The sequence below is a fragment of the Neoarius graeffei genome, chromosome 17 (assembly GCF_027579695.1).
Source record: "Neoarius graeffei isolate fNeoGra1 chromosome 17, fNeoGra1.pri, whole genome shotgun sequence".
In the NCBI taxonomy this organism is placed as follows: Eukaryota; Metazoa; Chordata; class Actinopteri; order Siluriformes; family Ariidae; genus Neoarius; species Neoarius graeffei.
The window spans coordinates 2,612,963-2,632,999 of NC_083585.1; the positions used below are offsets into that span (position 1 = coordinate 2,612,963).

Genomic DNA, 20,037 nt, shown 5'->3' on the forward strand with positions numbered 1-20,037 from the left:
ATGACAGTGTTCACAGTGAAAGCGAGTTTTACTACCCTGAGGAAGAAGAAATAAAAGAAAACATTTCAGGAGAAAGCTAAAAACCTGTAACTTGCTAATGGCAAGCAAAAACATGGTTGAATCCTGAATGACTCAATTTTGTATAAATAGGGGACTACATAGGCGGCAAAATGTAGTTTTTTTTCCTGCCATGGAAGTGCACTTGTATACCGAGGAGGAGGCCATTCGCATTACAGCCGTGAATGAGGATTCAAAATGGCAGCTCGGCTCTGTTTTCCCTTTCGGGCGCTCTTGTTTTCTGTTAGAATTTGTTAAAGAAAAAAATAAATATATTATTTACCAGCTTAAGGTCGGTCCGTATGGTGAAATACCGTGACCTCGGCCTTAAATACTGACCTCAGCCCAGAGGGCCTCGCTCAGTACTTTCAAGACCTCGGTCACAGTATTTCACCATACGGACCTCCCAGCTGGTAAATAACATAAATATATTGTGCGGACGCCTGAGTTTTATCCTCCTAAAACATGCACGATGCCATAAATCCTGTAAAATGGCCAAATAAACATGTCTTGCTTTAACGTACTGTATGTGCAACTGACTAAAGGAAAACATTTTACAGTATTAAAACTGTGTAAAATGCAACACGGCACATTTGTGTATTTCTTAAACAGACGTTTCGTATACTTACTTGAATTAAAATTTTCATTTTAAGCTTATTTACGAGTATAATTCACATTATCAGTATAATGCCCTGCTACGGTTTACTAAACTGGCATCAGCTTTTTCGTGTGCCGTAATTGGGATTTTCTCTTTCCAATAATCTCTGCTCAGTCCTTTGTGCTGATGTATGATTGAAGTCAGCGTTAAAAAGATGGCCACGATCTCTGTATTCTTTAAAGTTGCTGTTTGTTTGGGATTCAGGGTTCCTGTAGGACAGGGACGAGTTGGAACTTTACTCCAGTCACGTGCAGCTTTGGAAAATCTGTAAACCTGGAAAATTGTGAAAGTTTCCTTCATTTCTGCACTCACGCTGGAAGATTTTGGGAATATTCCGCATAATTATATGCATTATGAATTATGTCACCGTACAGTATGCATAACTATAGTTTTAAATGTACATAAGTATGTAAATCACACAAATAACTTTTTTTTTAAATTCACAGGCGATATTATTCAGTTCATTTTAATAAAATACTGCTTTCTTGTTATTAATTGGTTCCAGGGTTTTGTTATGCGTGTAAACGTCTGGTTGTATAAATAATGACCCCTGATGATAACCCTCGCTGTCATGCTCACTGATTGATTGATTTGTAAATGATCTGTGTGCAGGTGGTGAAGAAAGCAGACATGGTGGATAAGAACATGAGCGATCAGATGCGGGCGGAGAGAGACACTCTGGCCCTCAGTAAAAGCCCCTTCATCATGCAGCTCTATTACTCCCTGCAGACGGCCACCAAGGTTTATTTGGTACGGAAAAGCACAAGCTGGAGCAAAAGCGACTGACTATTTAAACAATTCGGGGTTCACATTTCCATTCTGTCCACCAGGAAGTGTAGAGCGCACTGAGTGACCCTTTAAACTCACTACATCAGGTGTTCACCATCACGCATCACATTACGTTCCAGTGTACAGCGTGGTTAATTACCGTACTTCCTGAAACAACGGGATCTCTTCCGCCATTTTCAGTTTGACGAGGCATGCGTCACATGACTATATACGAACGAATTACAACACCGATTAACCAAATAAGATAAATTTTATCTTTACGACAAGGATATCAGCTCATATACCGTGAGTAGAGGGGAAAAAAATGGCGGCGCGTGTTGCTGAGCCAACCGAGGACGAATTACAAACCACTTGAAAACAAAACACTAAAAAAAAGTGTAACAAAATATAGAATAAAAGTATTTCATGGTAAGAACATATCTTTTGTTATTTTTCAAGATAAAGCATTTTTCGCAAATTGCTCCTGTCATTTCGCCGGTTTGTTTACATTCTAAGCAGAAATGATTTCGTCGGACGTTTTATATGAAGTTTTTATTTATTGAATTTGCTAAAAAAACCAATAAAAACGCTCCGTTTCTCAAAATCCAGTGAATGTGGATAGAATAAAACAGTTATTTCACTCAGTCTGGTCGTACATGGATTATAGCCCACAAACCAGTCAACCAATCACAGCACACGTAGGGTAATAATTTATAATTTAATTTTTTTTCACGTAAATGAGCATTTAAATATGATCATATGTGCGTAAAGGGTTATAATTGGTGAATTGGTTCATGATATGCATGGGTTTCCACAAAGCGTTTTAGTGTGTCGGGCCCGATATGCTTAGTCGCTTTAGTTAAAATCCGATATGCTTGGATTTATGCCGGTGCGTTAAATTTCCTACCCACAAGTAACTAGATACATCAGAGAGCAAATAACAGATCCATTTACATATTGATTGATATTTGTGTTAAACAAGCCGTCGTTTTTTTCCAACGTTTGTGTTGATTCTGTCAAAGTAATATGTCCGCGTGGTATGATGTAAACAAACTAATATGTTGGCTACATCAAGATCACGTGTTCAAACCGTCCAATAAAAATATCGAAAGAAAACGTCAGACATCCCGGAATTTTCCGATTCGTTATAAGCGATCTCGTTGGCTGTTGATGTCGTCCCCCACCAGACGGACAAAGCCGACTGACTTTAATAAGCGAGGAGAAGACTCGCTGGACAATTTGATCCACATCAGCACGGATGACAGCGAGATGGACTATGAGAGGGCTGCCCAACATTGGGCCAAGCAAAAGCCAAGGAGAATTAATCTGCTTTAAAGGAGTAGAAAACTTAATTCATTAGTTTGGGTTTGCAGAAAGATTACATACTTATAAACACATTCATGAAGAGAATTTGTTAATAAGTGTCAAATGTAGCATAATTTCAAATAATAATGATAAGCGTATTTGGCAGTGTGATGTCACTGGGATCCATTTAACAAAAGGCGGCTCTGGATTATTCTTTTGTTAAAGGCTCACAGTAGGGCTGAACGATCTATCGTTTTCGACCGAAAATTGCGATCTCGGACAACACGATTTTGGGATCGTCAAAGCCGCGGTTTTTCTCAGTGCTCCTAAACTGATCCATGTTTTGTTTCGTCAATAATTTCACACATGTATGCTCTGCGTATTGCCCCAGCATGGTGTAAAACCACTCTGTGTCAGCTACCACTCTGTGTCAGCTGCCTCTCTGTGTCAGCTGCTTCTCTGTGTCTCTGTGCTCAGCACGCGGGTGGGGGAGGGGATGCTCCCTCTCACACACACACACACACACACACACACACACAGGAGGGAGGGGCTGCTCCCTCTCAGAGAGACACAGGCTTGTAGCATCATGGCAAGTCACACATTCACACAGTACAGCTCAGCTCCTGCAATAGCGACTGCTGTGCGCACTGCATCACTCTCACAATTTCCCACAGGGGAACTGTTGGCTCTAGTTATAATTTATAATGCTTTTATGTACATTCTTTTACAAAAGTGCAATATTTTGATGCTGCTGAGCCATTGATCAACCTTTTTTTATGTCTGATATGTTGTAGATGGGAAAAGTAAAAGAAGGAAAAGTTTAGTTAAGAAAGATGGCTCTCTTTATTTTTATTTTAAGTTATTATAACTTGTTCCTCAGGCACTCAATGTTAATAAACAGGCCTACATTTGAAATCTGTTGACCTCAGTTTTCATTCTTGCATTAGCTTTATGGAATTCATTGTATTAATTAATTTGCACTGAAACTCGATTTAAAGAAAAAAAAATCATGGTTGAAATCGAAATCGCAATATCTGCCAGAACAATCGCAATTCAATTTTTTCTTAAAATAGTTCAGCCCTAGGGTGCAGTATCAACAATTAAAGACAACTACAAGAAAAGGAAAGTATTTATTTATTTTTAAAGGAAAGTGAGTTCAGTTGCACCAGACGGAACGGGAAGGAACATATTGCTTGGGCAGTGACCTCCCTGCAGTTGCTGCTAAAACCGGTGACATCCCGTTCCGTCCTGGGTTTTAGTAATTGCCTGAGCTGAGCAGTAATGGCGGAATACACAGTATGAAGAAAACAGTGAATGAGTGGAGAAGCCATCTTATTTCTAAACTGGATATTGCTGCCATCTCACCCTTACATGGAAGAATTGAATGAACAGAGAACTGAACGAACAACTGAAAGTCAGATTGTTTCAAAAACATTCTGTTAGGGTTTTGCTGGGATTCGAACCTGGTTCGTTGGTGTGATAATCCAGCAAACCCCCACTAGGCCACCAGGGGGATGACTCAAATGCAGAGGCGTGAGGCGGAAGTAGAAAAAGAATCAAAAGGTTTATTTAAACTATATACACTATATACAGGGCAAAACAAAAGACAAAAAAAAAACCAAAGAGTAAAATCCAAAAGAAAAGCAAAGTGCAAAAATTCAAAAGCTAAGATCAAAAAACACAGTAAACACAGGAAACACAGGAAACTGGAGATAAACATAACAGCACAAAGACTCCGTGACAAGAGGACTGAACTCAGGGGTATAAATAGACAAACTAATTAAGGACACAGGTGAAGATAATTAGGCAATTAACACAAACACAAAACACAGGAACAGTGGCGGCCTCTAGAGGCCAAAATAAACACGACATGAAAAGGAAATAACAGCGGCCTCTAGAGGCCAAAACAGTCCTAGTCCTAACAGGACCCCCCCCTCTAGGAGCGTCTCCTGACGTTCCCAGGGCGATCCGGATGGGCCGAATGGAAGTCCCGACATAGTTCTTTATCAAGGACATCCCGAGCAGGAACCCAGCAGCGCTCCTCAGGACCATAGCCCTCCCAGTCCACCAGATATTGCAACCCGCCGCGGACCCGGCGGGAGTCAAGCAGGCGATTCACAGTGAACACAGTCTGCCCCTGGAAGATGCGGGGGGGTGGGGGGTTCCTAGGGGCAGGGGCATACGTAGACGTCAGTACGGGCCGTAACAGGGAAACATGGAAAGTGGGGTTGATCCTCAGAGTCCGGGGCAACTGGAGCCGGTAGGAGACAGGGTTCACCCTGCGCACCACCTTGAAGGGGCCAATGTAGCGAGGAGCAAGCTTGCGGTTCTCCACCCGCAGTGGAAGGTCCTTAGTGGACAGCCAAACACGCTGCCCAGGGCGGAAAGCGTGTGCAGGTCTTCTATGGCGGTTGGCCTGAGTCTGGTTGGTTCTGGAGGTCTGTATGAGGGTCTTCCTGACCTTGCTCCAGGTCTTGCGACACCGTCTCACATATTGGTTGACCGAGGGCACCCCCGCGTCCTCCTCCTGGTCCGGGAACAGAGGTGGCTGGAACCCGAATTGGCACTGGAATGGCGACAGCTTGGTGGCCGATGACTGCAGGGTGTTGTGGGCGTACTCCGCCCATGGCAGCCAGGTGCTCCACGATGTCGGGTTATCCATAGCCAGGCCTCGCAGGGTGGTTTCCAGGTCCTGGTTGAGCCTCTCCGTCTGACCATTGGACTGTGGGTGAAACCCAGAGGAGAGGCTGGCAGTGGCTCCGATGACCTTGCAGAACCCGTGCCACACTCGGGAAGAGAACTGGGGCCCTCGGTCTGAGACGATGTCCTGTGGAAGACCAAAGACTCGGAAGACATGATTAAACAAAAGTTTCGCAGTTTCAAGAGCAGAGGGGAGTTTGCACAGTGGTATGAAGCGGCAGGCCTTGGAGAATCTGTCAACTAAGACCAAAATGACCGTGTTACCTTGTGACTCAGGGAGACCCGTGATAAAGTCGACTGCCACGTGGGACCAGGGACGCCGGGGAATGGTCAGAGGATGCAGGAGACCCTGGGGACGCTGTCGTGGGTTCTTGGTTCTGGTGCAAACCTCACAGGACAGGACAAATGACCTAACTTCCTTCTCCATGTTAGGCCACCAGAAGCGTCTTTTCAGGAAGTCCAGGGTCCTCCGAGCTCCCGGGTGGGCGGTGAGAGGGGAAGAGTGACCCCACTGGAGAACCTTGGCCCGGGCTTGATGTGGGACGTACAAGAGGCCTGGTGGCCCCGTCCCAGGACCGGGGTCCTGGCGTTGGGCTCGTCGGACAGCCTCCTCAATACCCCAGCGGACAGGGGCCACAATCCGGGACACAGGGATAATAGGCCCGACTTCATTCTCCCTGTTAGTGGCAGAGAACAGTCTGGACAGTGCGTCAGGTTTGGTGTTCTTGGAGCCGGGGCGGTATGAGAGGGTGAAGTCAAACCGACTGAAAAACAGGGCCCACCTAGCCTGTCGAGGGTTCAGTCTCTTGGCTTGCTGGAGGTACTCCAGGTTCTTGTGGTCAGTCCAAACCAGGAATGGATGTTGTGCTCCCTCCAGCCAGTGCCTCCACTCCTCAAGGGCCAGTTTGACCGCTAGCAGTTCTCGATCCCCCACATCGTACCGGGACTCAGCAGGACTCAGGCGGTGGGAGAAGTAAGCGCAGGGGTGCAGCTTTCCTTCCGAACGTTGAGAGAGCACCGCGCCGACACCACTGTCCGAGGCGTCCACCTCCACGATGAATGGTTGGGAGGTGTCCGGGAGAACCAGAATGGGTGCCGTGCAGAAGCGGTCCTTGAGGTCTTTGAACGCCTTTTCTGCCTGAGGAGACCAGCCATAAGATCCACCTGTCCCTTTGGTGAGGTCTGACATGGGTGCTGCCACAGAACTGAAGTCCCTGATGAACTTGCGGTAGAAGTTAGCGAATCCTAAGAACCGCTGAACCTCCTTAACGGACTTGGGAGTAGGCCAATCCCGGACGGCCAGGGTCTTGGCAGGGTCCATTTGGAGTTGGCCTGTCCGTACAATAAATCCCAGAAAGGAGACCTCGGGAACATGAAATTCGCATTTCTGGGCCTTGGCGAACAGATTGTTCTGTAGCAGCCTCTGGAGAACCTGGCGGACATGGTGGCGGTGCTCCTGCACGGTCTTGGAAAAGATAAGGATGTCGTCGAGGTAGACAAAAACGTATAGGTTAATCATGTCCCTTAAGACGTCGTTGATTAGGGCCTGAAAAACAGCTGGTGCGTTGGTGAGTCCGAAGGGCATCACCTGGTATTCGTAGTGCCCAGACGGGGTGTTAAAGGCAGTCTTCCACTCGTCTCCCTGTCGGATACGGATGAGGTGGTATGCGTTCCGTAGGTCCAACTTGGTGAAGACGGTGGCGCCTTGGAGCAGGTCGAAAGCTGTGGACATCAGCGGAAGGGGATATCGGTTGCGCACAGTGATCTTATTCAGGCCCCTGTAATCAATACATGGTCGGAGCCCCCCATCCTTCTTGCCGACAAAGAAGAAGCCGGCTCCAGCAGGTGAAGTGGAGGGTCGAATAAACCCAGAGACCAGGGCATCTTTGAGGTATTCCTCCATGGCCTTGCGTTCTGGCTGAGAGAGTGAAAACAGTCTGCCACGAGGAGGGGTAGTCCCAGGGAGCAAGTCGATGGCACAGTCGTAGGCCCGGTGCGGAGGAAGAACGGCGGCCCTGCTCTTGCTGAATACCTCCTTGAGATCCCAGTACTCTGTGGGAACTTGAGATAACTCGGTGAGATCAGGGGGCTCGGCAGGAGACACAGGATAGCTAGAGAGCAGACAAGAGGCATGGCATGCAGGGCCCCATTCCACAACCTGGCTTGTTACCCAGTCTATGCGAGGGTTGTGGCGAGTAAGCCAAGGAAGGCCTAGAATAACTGGGAACTCAGGTGAAGGAATCAGGTGCAGGGATATTTCTTCCTTGTGACCTTGAGACTGGAGGAAGACTGGAGAAGTAACTTGAGTGACTCTTCCATCACCTAACGCTTGGCCATCGAGGGCAGACACAGACAGTGGGACTTCAAGAGGTGCAGTCGGAATATTGATGCTTTGGGCGAAGTGAATATCCATAAAGTTCCCAGCCGCCCCTGAGTCTATCAAAGCTTGACAAGAGTGGACAGACTCACCCCAGGAGATGGAGACCGGGATGTAGATTCCTTGGCCAGGGAGTCCGGGAGAGAGGGTAGGCCCCGTCACAACCCTCCCTCGGCTGGACGGGGCGGTCCTTTTCCCAAGAGTTCGGGACATGATGCTCGGAAGTGACCAGGCTTGCCACAGTAGATGCAGCACTTGTCCCTCCTTCTGCGCTCCCTCTCAGATGCGGAGAGGCGAGTACGACCCACTTGCATGGGTTCTGGACAGTCACTGAAGGAGGTAGACGGTCTCCAGGTAGAGGTAGGGAGGCTGGGGGGGCTCAAGGCTTGGTGGCGTTCTCTCATCCTGTTGTCCAGACGAATAGCATGTGAGATGAGGGTTTCGAGGTCACTTGGGCATCCAATAGAGGCCAGACCGTCCTTGATGGGGTCAGACAGACCATGGTGGAAGGCTGACACCAGGGCAGTCTCGTTCCATCCACTTACTGCTGCGAGTGTTCGGAACGAGATGGCGTAATCTGCGACGCTTCCTCCTTGCCGGATGGACATGAGCTTTCGGGCTGCGTCGGTACTGATGTCTGCCTGATCGAAGACCCGAAGCATCTCTTCAGAAAACAGCTGGAAATCAAAGCACTCAGGTCCCTGTCTTTGCCAGATAGCAGTAGCCCAGGCTCGCGCCTTACCAGCTAATAAGGTGATCACAAAGGCAATCTTGCGGCGATCCGTAGTGTAGGTGGTAGGCTGAAGCTCAAAGGTGAGTTGACACTGGGTAAGGAACTCTCGGCACTCACTGTGCTTGCCGTCATACCTCTGTGGTGCAGGAAGGCTGGGTTCGCGAGGTGAAGAAGGCAGCATTGCAGGAGGCACTGGAGCAGGAGTGGGAGCTGGATCAGGAGCAGGAGATGCAGGCAGAGATGTCAGCTGTGCCAGGGTTTTCCCAATTTGCTGAAGCAGTTCCTCGTGGCGAGCGAGGGCCTCACGTTGGCTGGTGAGCGTACGTCCATGAGCGTCCATGGTCGCTCCGAAGCGTGTCAAAGCTGCCATAATTCCCTGAAGGTTGGCCGGGTAGACAGTTGAAGCAGCCTCTGCTGAGTCGGTCATGACGGAGTCTTTCTGTTAGGGTTTTGCTGGGATTCGAACCTGGTTCGTTGGTGTGATAATCCAGCAAACCCCCACTAGGCCACCAGGGGGATGACTCAAATGCAGAGGCGTGAGGCGGAAGTAGAAAAAGAATCAAAAGGTTTATTTAAACTATATACACTATATACAGGGCAAAACAAAAGACAAAAAAAAAACCAAAGAGTAAAATCCAAAAGAAAAGCAAAGTGCAAAAATTCAAAAGCTAAGATCAAAAAACACAGTAAACACAGGAAACACAGGAAACTGGAGATAAACATAACAGCACAAAGACTCCGTGACAAGAGGACTGAACTCAGGGGTATAAATAGACAAACTAATTAAGGACACAGGTGAAGATAATTAGGCAATTAACACAAACACAAAACACAGGAACAGTGGCGGCCTCTAGAGGCCAAAATAAACACGACATGAAAAGGAAATAACAGCGGCCTCTAGAGGCCAAAACAGTCCTAGTCCTAACACATTCGGTCACAAGATCGGGCTTCAAGAAATGAGAACACAGACGGGTAAGGTCCGACTCTCATCTGGATTAAAAAAAACAACACGTTTATCTGCATTTAGATTAATACATGTAACTTGTGTATTTAGATTCCTGGTATAAGATTTAATTTGCTTCATTATGTGATTGTCTTAGTTCATCTGATTATTTAATTAGCCTTTTACGTTTTATCAGTGAAAATGCATGCATGTACATGTATGCTGCATAAGTTATAACACCTATCCTGTTTTAATGAGAGTCAACCCACAATCAATGAAGTCAAATTAGTCTTAGTTGAGCGAGTCGGTAACGGTATTTCTTACTTTCACCATAAATCTTTATTTATATGACTTTGGTCTATACAGGGCCGGCTCTAGGTCTTTGGCTGCCCTAGGTGAGATTGAGTTTTGGCACCCCCCCCCCAAGAAAAAAACCCCTCTTATAACATCTAAATAACACTTTAATCTAATCACTCTATTCTATTACAATTAAACAATGTACGGTGCATGGACAATAAACAAGAAGTCATTTTTATCTTTTTCATTATTGTTATTATTGTTATCATTATTAACATAAAGTGTCACAAAGTAAAATGACCACACAAATTCAATACATATCTCCATATAATGGGCAAAAACTCTTCCGCACCCTGTTCAAAGTGTAGTGCATGGACAATAAACAAGAAATTATTTTTAGTTTCTTTTTTGCTATTAAAAGTTAAGTCATCTCTGAAGAATTAGCAAATTAAATGAATAAAAAATTCTACATTTCTAAATTGTGCAAACTTAAGCACCCTGTTAGGACATCAATGGGCTGTATTTTCAAACAAAAGTGCTATTATGAGTACTTTGTTATTGAAGTCTATTGCTGTTTGCATCTAGTTAGCTAGGCAGACATTGATTCAGGCATCTAAAATATTAATTTGCCATTATAATGGTTGATATGAGAGATTAGATCAGACTTACCTCTATACTTGGCTCTATTTGTTTCTTCCTGTAGCCTTCGTTTAAGCCCTTGCGCACCCGAGAGTTTGGATTTCTTCATTTAAGCACTTGTAGTCTGGGCTACTTTTTGCAGTGGATAGCCATTCTCATTCCCCGATGAACACCGCTCCCCCCGCCCCCCCTTATAACCTATCATTGTGCATTTTTAGTAGGCATAAGGAAATCACCGACCACTACTGCATAGGCTACACTTGTTTTTCAACCTTTTTGAGCCAGGGCGCACTTTTTTCAATGAAAAAATCTTAAGGCACATCACCAATAGAAAATGTTGACTGAAACTAAAATGCTGTTGCCAATATTTACAATATACAGTCATTCTATAATTTTCCACGGTACACTTGGTAATCTCTCATGGCACACTAGTGTTCCGCGGTACTAGAGTTCGGCAGCACAGTGGTTGAAAACACTGTACACCACTGATGCACTTGGTAACATCTCCATTCAATAACTCCATCCCTCCTTTTTGGTGGGGTTTTGGTCGCCCTTGGCACCCCTGGGCACACTTTGCACTTAGGCTATTACATGGCCAAAACAGAGAATAGCCGTGGATGCGCACTTGCGCGCCCGAAGACACACTATAGACAGGGCGAACCACTGTTGAGCGCTTATTGTTTCATGATTAACAACCACCAGCACACCCCACCCCACCCCGCTTTTTTTTGACAAATCGCACCCTGACTACATGCTTTGCTGTACAATTAAATTAGGCTAAGACATTATAATGCTGACTCGTTTTCAGAACAGTGGAAGTCATAATTTTTCTCCCCCTGTTTCTGTGCCCCTGGATGGACGCAGCGCCCTTAGCATTTGCCTATATTGCCTATGCCACGGGCCGGCTCTGGGTCTATAGCTGTCAAAGGCCCTGGCCTTAAAACCGGTTACCGCAGTGATGTCACGCACTCAGACATTCTAGCTCAGCGGGGCAGCTCGAATGCCAAATTTGTGGTCGAATTTATCTCTCATCTCATTATCTCTAGCCGCTTTATCCTTCTACAGGGTCGCAGGCAAGCTGGAGCCTATCCCAGTTGACTACGGGCGAAAGGCTGGGTACACCCTGGACAAGTCGCCAGGTCATCACAGGGCTGACACATAGACACAGACAACCATTCACACTCACATTCACACCTACGGTCAATTTAGAGTCACCAGTTAACCTAACCTGCATGTCTTTGGACTGTGGGGGAAACCGGAGCACCCGGAGAAAACCCACGTGGACACGGGGAGAACATGCAAACTCCGCACAGAAAGGCCCTCGCCGGCCCCGGGGCTCGAACCCAGGACCTTCTTGCTGTGAGGCGACAGCGCTAACCACTACACCACCGTGCCGCCCGAATTTATCTCTCAGAAATATAATTTTTTTTATTCCCATTTATGCAGCATACAAGAGTCAAGGATGGAGATACTATCCGCTCTGAAATTTATTTAAAAATAAAGGTTCTGCGTATCTCCTTTAAGAAAAGAGTGTACGTCGTGTTCTGAGTGTAAGCAGGGACTCCGTCAAGACCAACTATAACAGCATAACATACTTGCCAACACTCCTGATTTCGGCGGGAGGCTCCCAATTTTAGCCTCTGTCTCCCGACTCCCGATCGTGTTTGTTAAAAACTGGATAATCTCCCGGTTTGGGGAAATCCCTAGCGCCAAGTTAAAAATACTCCCGATTATGTCCAATGAGAATCGTATGAGAAACACTGCTGACGTCAACTGATTTTTAACCAATCAACGAACTGAACGACAGTCACTTCCGTAATGTAGGATTCACCCGGGCTGTCCGACATTTTTTATAAGCAGTCATTCATCATGGCCACTAAACCCAATACCAAACGGCAAAAATATGAATGCAAATACCAGGTTGCATGGGAGAATGAATTTCCATGGATAAACAAATGTTCGACCAGCCAGTTACACATTTTAAGGTAAAGATACCTTAAATCAGAATATAATGGACATTCGAGTGTGAAATTAAACTAGTCTTCCGTAGCATTTCAGAAACAAACTGTACAACTTCTAAAGTGTTTAGTGACATTTTGCAGGACAGAGAATATGTTTGGTGAGTGTATTTGAATAGTGTGGGAGTGTCTTAGTGCTATTTTGAATTTATGTTTGAAAGTTTTAAGTGAAAGTTTACAAGTGAATTATCTGGAAAGTGATTGATTTTGATAGAGTTTTGAGGTTTGAAGTGAAAGATTACTAGTGAGTGTATTTTGGTCGTACTAAAATTTTTCATTAGAGTGAATTTCTTTGTGGAGTATATTTTGATAGTATGGTAGTATTTATAGTGCCATTTTTAAATTTTGTTTTAAAACTTTCAAAGTTTGCAAATGAGCAAATTCCTTTGATGCATTCTGAAAGGATTTTGATAGGATTTCTAGTGCTTTTTAAAAATTCTGTTGGAAAGTGTTTAGTGAGAGAGATGCATTTTAGTAGTACTAAGACAGTGCAGTATTTATTTAATTGAGTTGTTAATATTTTGGTTAAATCTTATTAAAATTTTATTTAATTTATATATGATATTATAGTTCTCTGTATTTTTACATGAGCTTACAGAAGGAAAACACATTTGATGCAATCCAATAATACTTTCATTCACTGTGACTATTTTAAGAAATGATAAACATTCTTCTAAAGCATCACTTGTGTTATTTTCTGTGGGTCTCTGTATGGATACAATATTCAGGCATGAGGTTTTTCAGCTCAAAATCTGATTTAAGCAGATTTCCCTTTCATTGTTATTATATTAAAATTCAAGACGAGCATTATTTCAGATTTTTCACTTGGAGCTCTCTCATGCCTGATACATGAATCCCATAACCTATAGTAATTGATAGAACAATATCAACAATTCAGAAACTCTTTAATTGTATAAATTTCAAATGGTTTGCAATTAATTGGGATCCACTCTTTTTGTTTCAACCGCGCATCATACCCTCATCCAATTGAAAATGTCTTTCACGCACTTTTCTCCCCCATGAGAATTTTGAAAAGTTGGCAAGTATGGCATAACTAAGGCCCACTTTACATGGGGACGGTATAAAACAAAAACGCAAAAGTCTGTTTTCGTTCTCACTTTTTTCCGCGTCTACACGACCGTTTTCAAGGAGGAAATCTGCGTCTATACGGTGACGCATAAATGTCTCCGCTATGTCTGCACGCATGCGCAACATCTTCCGTCTTGTCTGATCTGCACATCTGCGCCGCTGTTCTGTCAAGTTATCCTACCAAGCCTACTACACATGCGCGAAATCCAGGAGGGTAGGAAAATTTAACAGTAGTTTTGTCCCACCGATCAGCTGGGCTGATAGAAAATCGGTGAGAATTTCACGCATTTGCCGATTTTTATGTTTTGTGCGTATTGGTCGAGTCTTTGGCCGAGTCAAATAATTTGTAATGACTTGTTTTAAATAATAAAACGGTCTGTATGAGAACTTGCTAGGATAACTTTACAGAACACCGGTCCGGCTGAGGTACTGTAGTGCTCGAGGGAGGAGCAGGAGCAAACTGAAACTCTTTTAATCTGCCTTTATTAAGTAACACTCACTCTTGTTTCGGTGAAGAAGAGAAAAGGCAGTGTCCATCTCAGCAAAATAAACCCGTTCGGCTGCTAGTTTTGTTTTCAGTCTCGGGTTTATGGTTTCACGAGCGGCTTGAATAGGCGGCGCGCGTGTGCGTGCGTGTGTGTGTAACTTGGCGACACCAAACTGAGGAGCTCCAGCTGGGCGGGTGAGCAGGAAAACACATCTACTGCATTAAAACACAGAGCATCTTGAAGGTCCATTGGATCGATGTAATCAGACATGCTCTTACTTTTTTACTTACTTTCTTACTTCCCGGGCTGGCATGTGCAGTATATGACATATGTATGACGTAAACGCGTACCCGACGTGAGCAGATCCGAGCAGAGTTTCACGTATTGGGTAGTTTAGACGGATATGCAATGGGGGCCGTTTTTAACTTATCCACTTTGGAAGGCGTTTTCAATTTTATCCGTTTTTCAGCCTCGGAAACGCCGTCCCCGTGTAAATGAAAGGCACTTCTGATAAAATATTTAGTCGTTTTTACCCGACAGCGTCCTCGTGTGAACGGGCCCTAAAAGGGAAAGCCAGAAAGTAACATGAACACGACGGAGTCCTGGGACTTAAAGCAGCAGCCACTACACCATCAACAAACCTGAGTGAACATGTGAGAGTGGGGTGGGGTGACAGTATCCATACATCTCAGTTTACCAAAACACCCTGAGGACCTTCCAGACCGACTCCTTTACCTCATAAAAAAACTATTAACAAAAGGCTTGACTAAAAAGATGTGTTTTCAGCCGAGACTTAAACATTGAGACTGTGTCTGAGTCCGGAACACTACTTGGAAGGCTGTTCCATATGTGTGGGGCTTTGTAAGAAAAGGCTCTGCCCCTGATGTATCCTTCACTATATGAGGTACCAGCAGATATCCTGCAGCTTTTTATCCAAGTCAGCGTGATGGGTCATAAAGGACCAGAAATTTGCTCAGGTACTGTGGTGCGAGATCATTCAGTGCTTTTTAAGTCAATAGTAGTATTTTATAATCAATATGAAATTTGATTGGGAGCCCATGCAGTGTGGATAAGATAGGGGTGATGGGGTCGTATCTTCTAGTTCTAGTAAGGGCTCTTGCTGCTGCATTTTGAACTAACTGGAGGTTGTTTATGCTCCAGCTGGAACATCCAGACAGTAAGGCATGGCAGATTCCACAGAAAGTGTTCTCATTAGATAAGTTTTCTTGAAAAGCCTAAAAAAAATCTCTCACAGTTCAGGGAGGAATGACAAAGTCCTACTGCTCCATTATACCTAATGCTTTTATTTTATTTTTATATGGGCATACTTTGGTTTGAATTAGAAACTTTTTATTATTATTTTTTAAGTAAATCAAATTTATTTACTTTTATCACCAAACCTGAAATCAGAAACCACACAGAGATAAAATCATTTGAAAAATGCAGTAAATTTGATGTCTCTCAAAGATAGCTACTATACACATTAATAAGTAGCAAAAAGTAAAAAAAAAAAAAAAAAAAGATATGCTTGCTTTCTGTCCTCAGATTGCAAGTTTTCCATCCATGTAACATTAGCATGATGGTCGAACTTTTTTTTTTTTGCATGTAGTCCTAGTACAGGCACTTCTGTCTTCTCAGAGTTAAGCAGAAGGAAGTTAATAAGTATCCAGTGTCTAATGTCCTTTACGTATTCCTCAGTTTTATTAAGTTGCTGTGTCTTATCTAGCTTTGCAGAAACATACAACTGTGTGTCATTAGCATAACAGTGGAAGCTAATATCATGCTTATGGATAATATTACCCAGAAGTAACGAAAATAAAGCAGTGGACCCAAGACAGAACCTTGTGGAACACCAGACTTTACCTCAGTGCATCTAGAAATATCACCATTTATATCAACATACTGATAACGATCAGTTAAATAAGAGCTGAGCCAGGAGAGGGCCGTTCCCTTAACTCCCACAACATTTTCTGCAATGATACACTCAAACTTTGGTTTGATACGCATCACGATACTGACACCTCAGTTCGATTAATTTTGATATGATACAAGCAGATCTGTTTTTCACGGTTTTTTAAATTCATAACAAACTTAACAATTAATAATAATTAATTAAATACATCACATGACAATATCAAATAAGATATTTACAAGACTAGACAAAAGTCAGTAGTGGTAACAACATTAATGCATCATGAATTCTCCCTTGCTTTGGTCTAGATTTTAGAACAGTACAGATGCCACATTACAGTGCAGGGGTGGCCAAAAGAAATGCAGAATGTCACCATGCACAGACTACATCAGGTATTTTCATGTTTTTTGCTAAGAACACAAACATTTCAACATTCTCACTTGAGAGACAAGCTCTCTGTGCAGTTACAATGTCCCCAGCTGTAGAGAACACTCTTTCACTGGCAACACTGGCTGCTGGTACACCTAAGGTTTTCTTTGCAAATTGCGAGAGGATTGGGTATTTCCCCTGCACAGACATAGCTCTCCACCAAGCAAGGGGGTCTGAATCTAATTTAAGAAACTCTTCTCCTTTGTAATTCTGAATTTCAGATTCAACTTGGTCAAACAGGCTCTTAGCAGGTTCCACTTTTGTCACAAAAACATCACCAAATAAATCAAGAAAAGCACTGTTACTGTCTGTTTCTTTTTTAATCTTTGCAAGTGGTTCATCACTTTTCTCTTCTTCAAGGGCTGGGGTAGCAGGTAGTGCAGCATGGTTGCTCTCCTCAGTAGAAGTTCCTGGTTCTTTCTTTACAGTTACATTCTGAAATGTTCAGAAAATCCTTGGAATTTTTTTTTTCAATGCTTCTGGACAGCACAGACTGAGAATAGTCAGTAAAATGATTTTAGTGGTAAATAATGCACATACCTTTGATTGAGTTACATGGTCCACTGCTTCCATTGCAAGAGCATGGAAGCATCATGTCCGGCGGCATCATCCAGGTAGGGAAGGCTTTTAAAGTGAGGGTCAAGAACAGATGCCTGAAGAAGGAACTTCAATACAGAGGTCCTGTGTACCTGTTATCATAAAAACAGGAAATTAATTAAACAGATTTCCCAGTCATAAAGATCACAAATGGAATTCTTTGTAATTTTTACAGTCTTACCATTATCATGTGACATTATTTGCTAATTAAAGACCAAGACTTACCTTGGTCTGAGATCTGAACTTACAGTGGTGCTTGAAAGTTTGTGAACCCTTTAGAATTTTCTCTATTTCTGCATAAATATGACCTAAAACATCATCAGATTTCAGAGATGCCTACTAGTACGGATTGGCCGTATTTTGTACGTAAAAGTTACATAAATACGATGTTACAGCAAACAGTGTTATTCTGTACGGAATTATTATAAAGTCTTAAAAAATTCCAGTGAGTTGTTTTTAAACGTCCAAGCGACTTTTTCAATCCATGCGCGATTCACGGCTATTTATTTTTACGACAACCACACATGCTGTGTGTGACATGCGCAGATTCCGCACATGCTGTGTGTGACATGCGCAGATTCCGCACATGCTGTGTGTGACATGCGCAGATTCCGCACATTTGTTCGCGCTATTTTCGATACGGTAGAATGGCCGTGCATTACACCCAGTCAAAAGGGCAATGGATACGCGCACTGCAAACTGTGGCTACGTTTACATTAGACCGTATCTGTCTCGTTTTCTTCGCGGATGCACTGTCTGTTTACATTAAACCGCCTGGAAACGCCGGGAAACAGGAATCCGCCAGCGTCCACGTATTCAATCCAGATCGTGTCAGCTCCGGTGCTGTGTAAACATTCAGAATACGCGGATATGCTGTGCTGAGCTCTAGCTGGCGTCTCATTGGACAACGTCACTGTGACATCCACCTTCCTGATTCGCTGGCGTTGGTCATGTGACGCGACTGCTGAAAAACGGCGCGGACTTCCGCCTTGTATCACCTTTCATTAAAGAGTATAAAAGTATGAAAATACTGCAAATACTGATGCAAATACTTCCCATTTTGTAGTTATGATTGTCTTTAGGCTTGCCATCCTTCCACTTGCAAGTGGTAAGTGATATGCGCTGGGATCACACACACAGCGGCTCAGTCCCAAATCACAGCTTGTTCACTTCACTCGCGTGCTCTGTGAGCTGCGCAAGGCCGGAGTGCGCACCCTCCAGAGGGCACTTGCTGTTCAGGGCGGAGTGATTTGGAGCGCAGGATGCCTGCGGAGCCGAGCGTATCCGTGTATTGGTATTGCTGTGTGCACGCAAATCGTGTATTGGTGTTGCTGTGTGCACACTAATCGTTTTAAAAACGTTAATCTGATGATCCGCTGATACGGTCTAATGTAAACATGGGCTGTGTAGAACTGACATTAACATCACTCATGATGGTCGCGATGACTGCAGGCGGCATGTCAACTACAAAAAACATATGGAGTATGCTGAAATGGCGAGTCAGGCGGAAAGTAAATCTGGGGGTATCCAGCAGTTTTTTACGAAATCTGTGGATGAAAAGACACAGAACGTGACACATGCTGAAGTGGTGATGGTTGACCTATGCTTGGAGTTGAACTTGCCAATTAGTGCCATGAAATGTGAGTTAAACTTATTCAGTTTCTTTTTACATGTATGATTTTTATTCACTGAAATATCAAACACTGGCTGTACTTCTTTAATTCAAAGTCTTTTCAGTGTTGCAAGTACAAATGTACATGTAGTATGATCAAAAACAGAATTTTATGATTAGTGTTGTTGGGATTGTGGCAAAAAAATTGATCATTCCACTGTTTTAAATACAATTATAAATGTCATTTTATTCAATGTCTCTTCTGAAGCATTATGTTGAAGTATTTATATATTTGGACATTAAGATAACAATGTCGGACTCTCTTTGGCATGAAATAAGATTTTTTATTTTATTTTATTAGAATCCGTTAACAGATAAACCATTTTGCCAGGCAATATAATATAATACTTTTGAGGAGTTACATTCAATACCAATGATTGGTAGTCAACCGTAATGTCTGCAAACAGGGAACACTATTGTATTTATAAAAATGTGATATATTGTATGCTCTAGAAATTTGTTGAGTGGAAATTCAGTTGAGATGGCTGCTCGCGATTTGTTTATTCAATTAACACAAAACAGTTCTTTTTAATAATCTAAATGTTAAACATATTGGTATATATACCTCTTTATAATGGAAATGCACATAAATTAATGTTGCTGAAAGTCATTCCAAAATACTGAAAAATGTTTTCAAGAATACTGAAATTCAAAATTTGGGAAAGGCATCTCTGAGATTTTCACACAACTCCTAAAAGTAGATAAAGAGAACCCAGTTAAACAAATGAGACAAAAATATTATACTTGGCCATTTATTTATTGAGGAAAATGATCCAATATTACATATCTGTGAGTGGCAAAAGTATGTGAACGTCTAGGATTAGCAGTTAATTTGAAGGTGAAATTAGTCAGGTGTTTTCAGTCAATGGGATGACAATCAGGTGTGTGTGGGCACCCTGTTTTATTTAAAGAACAGGGATCTATCAAAGTCTGATCTTCACAACATGTTTGTGGAAGTGTATCATGGCACAAACAAAGGAGATTTCTGAGGACCTCAGAAAAAGCGTTGTTGATGCTCATCAGGCTGGAAAAGGTTACGAAACTCTCTCTAAAGAGTTTGGACTCCTCCAATCCACAGACAGATTGTGTACAAATGGAGGAAATTCAAGACCACTGTTACCCTCCCCAAGAGTGGTTGACCAACAAAGATCAGTCCAAGAGCAAGGCGTGTAATAGTCGGTGAGGTCACAAAGGACCCCAGGGTAACTTCTAAGCAACTGAAGGCCTCTCTCACATTGGCAAATGTTAATGTTCATGAATCCACCATCAGGAGAGCATTGAACAACAATGGTGTGCATGGCAGGGTTGCAAGGAGAAAGCCATTGCTCTCCAAAAAGAACATTGCTGCTTGTCTG

The 20,037-nt window shown here is 43.4% G+C and overlaps 1 protein-coding gene across 1 annotated transcript in view; it reads left to right on the forward strand.

Moving 5' to 3' along the window:
• Positions 1–1,331: 1,331 nt before the first annotated feature.
• The window catches only part of LOC132901307 (histone-lysine N-methyltransferase PRDM7-like), a 101,714-nt gene continuing 83,008 nt past the window's right edge, over positions 1,332–20,037 (forward strand). The window contains exon 1 of the mRNA XM_060943614.1: positions 1,332–1,465. Coding sequence (XP_060799597.1) covers positions 1,346–1,465 — 120 coding nt within the window. The 5' untranslated portion in view covers positions 1,332–1,345. The remainder of the gene's footprint in view (positions 1,466–20,037) is intronic.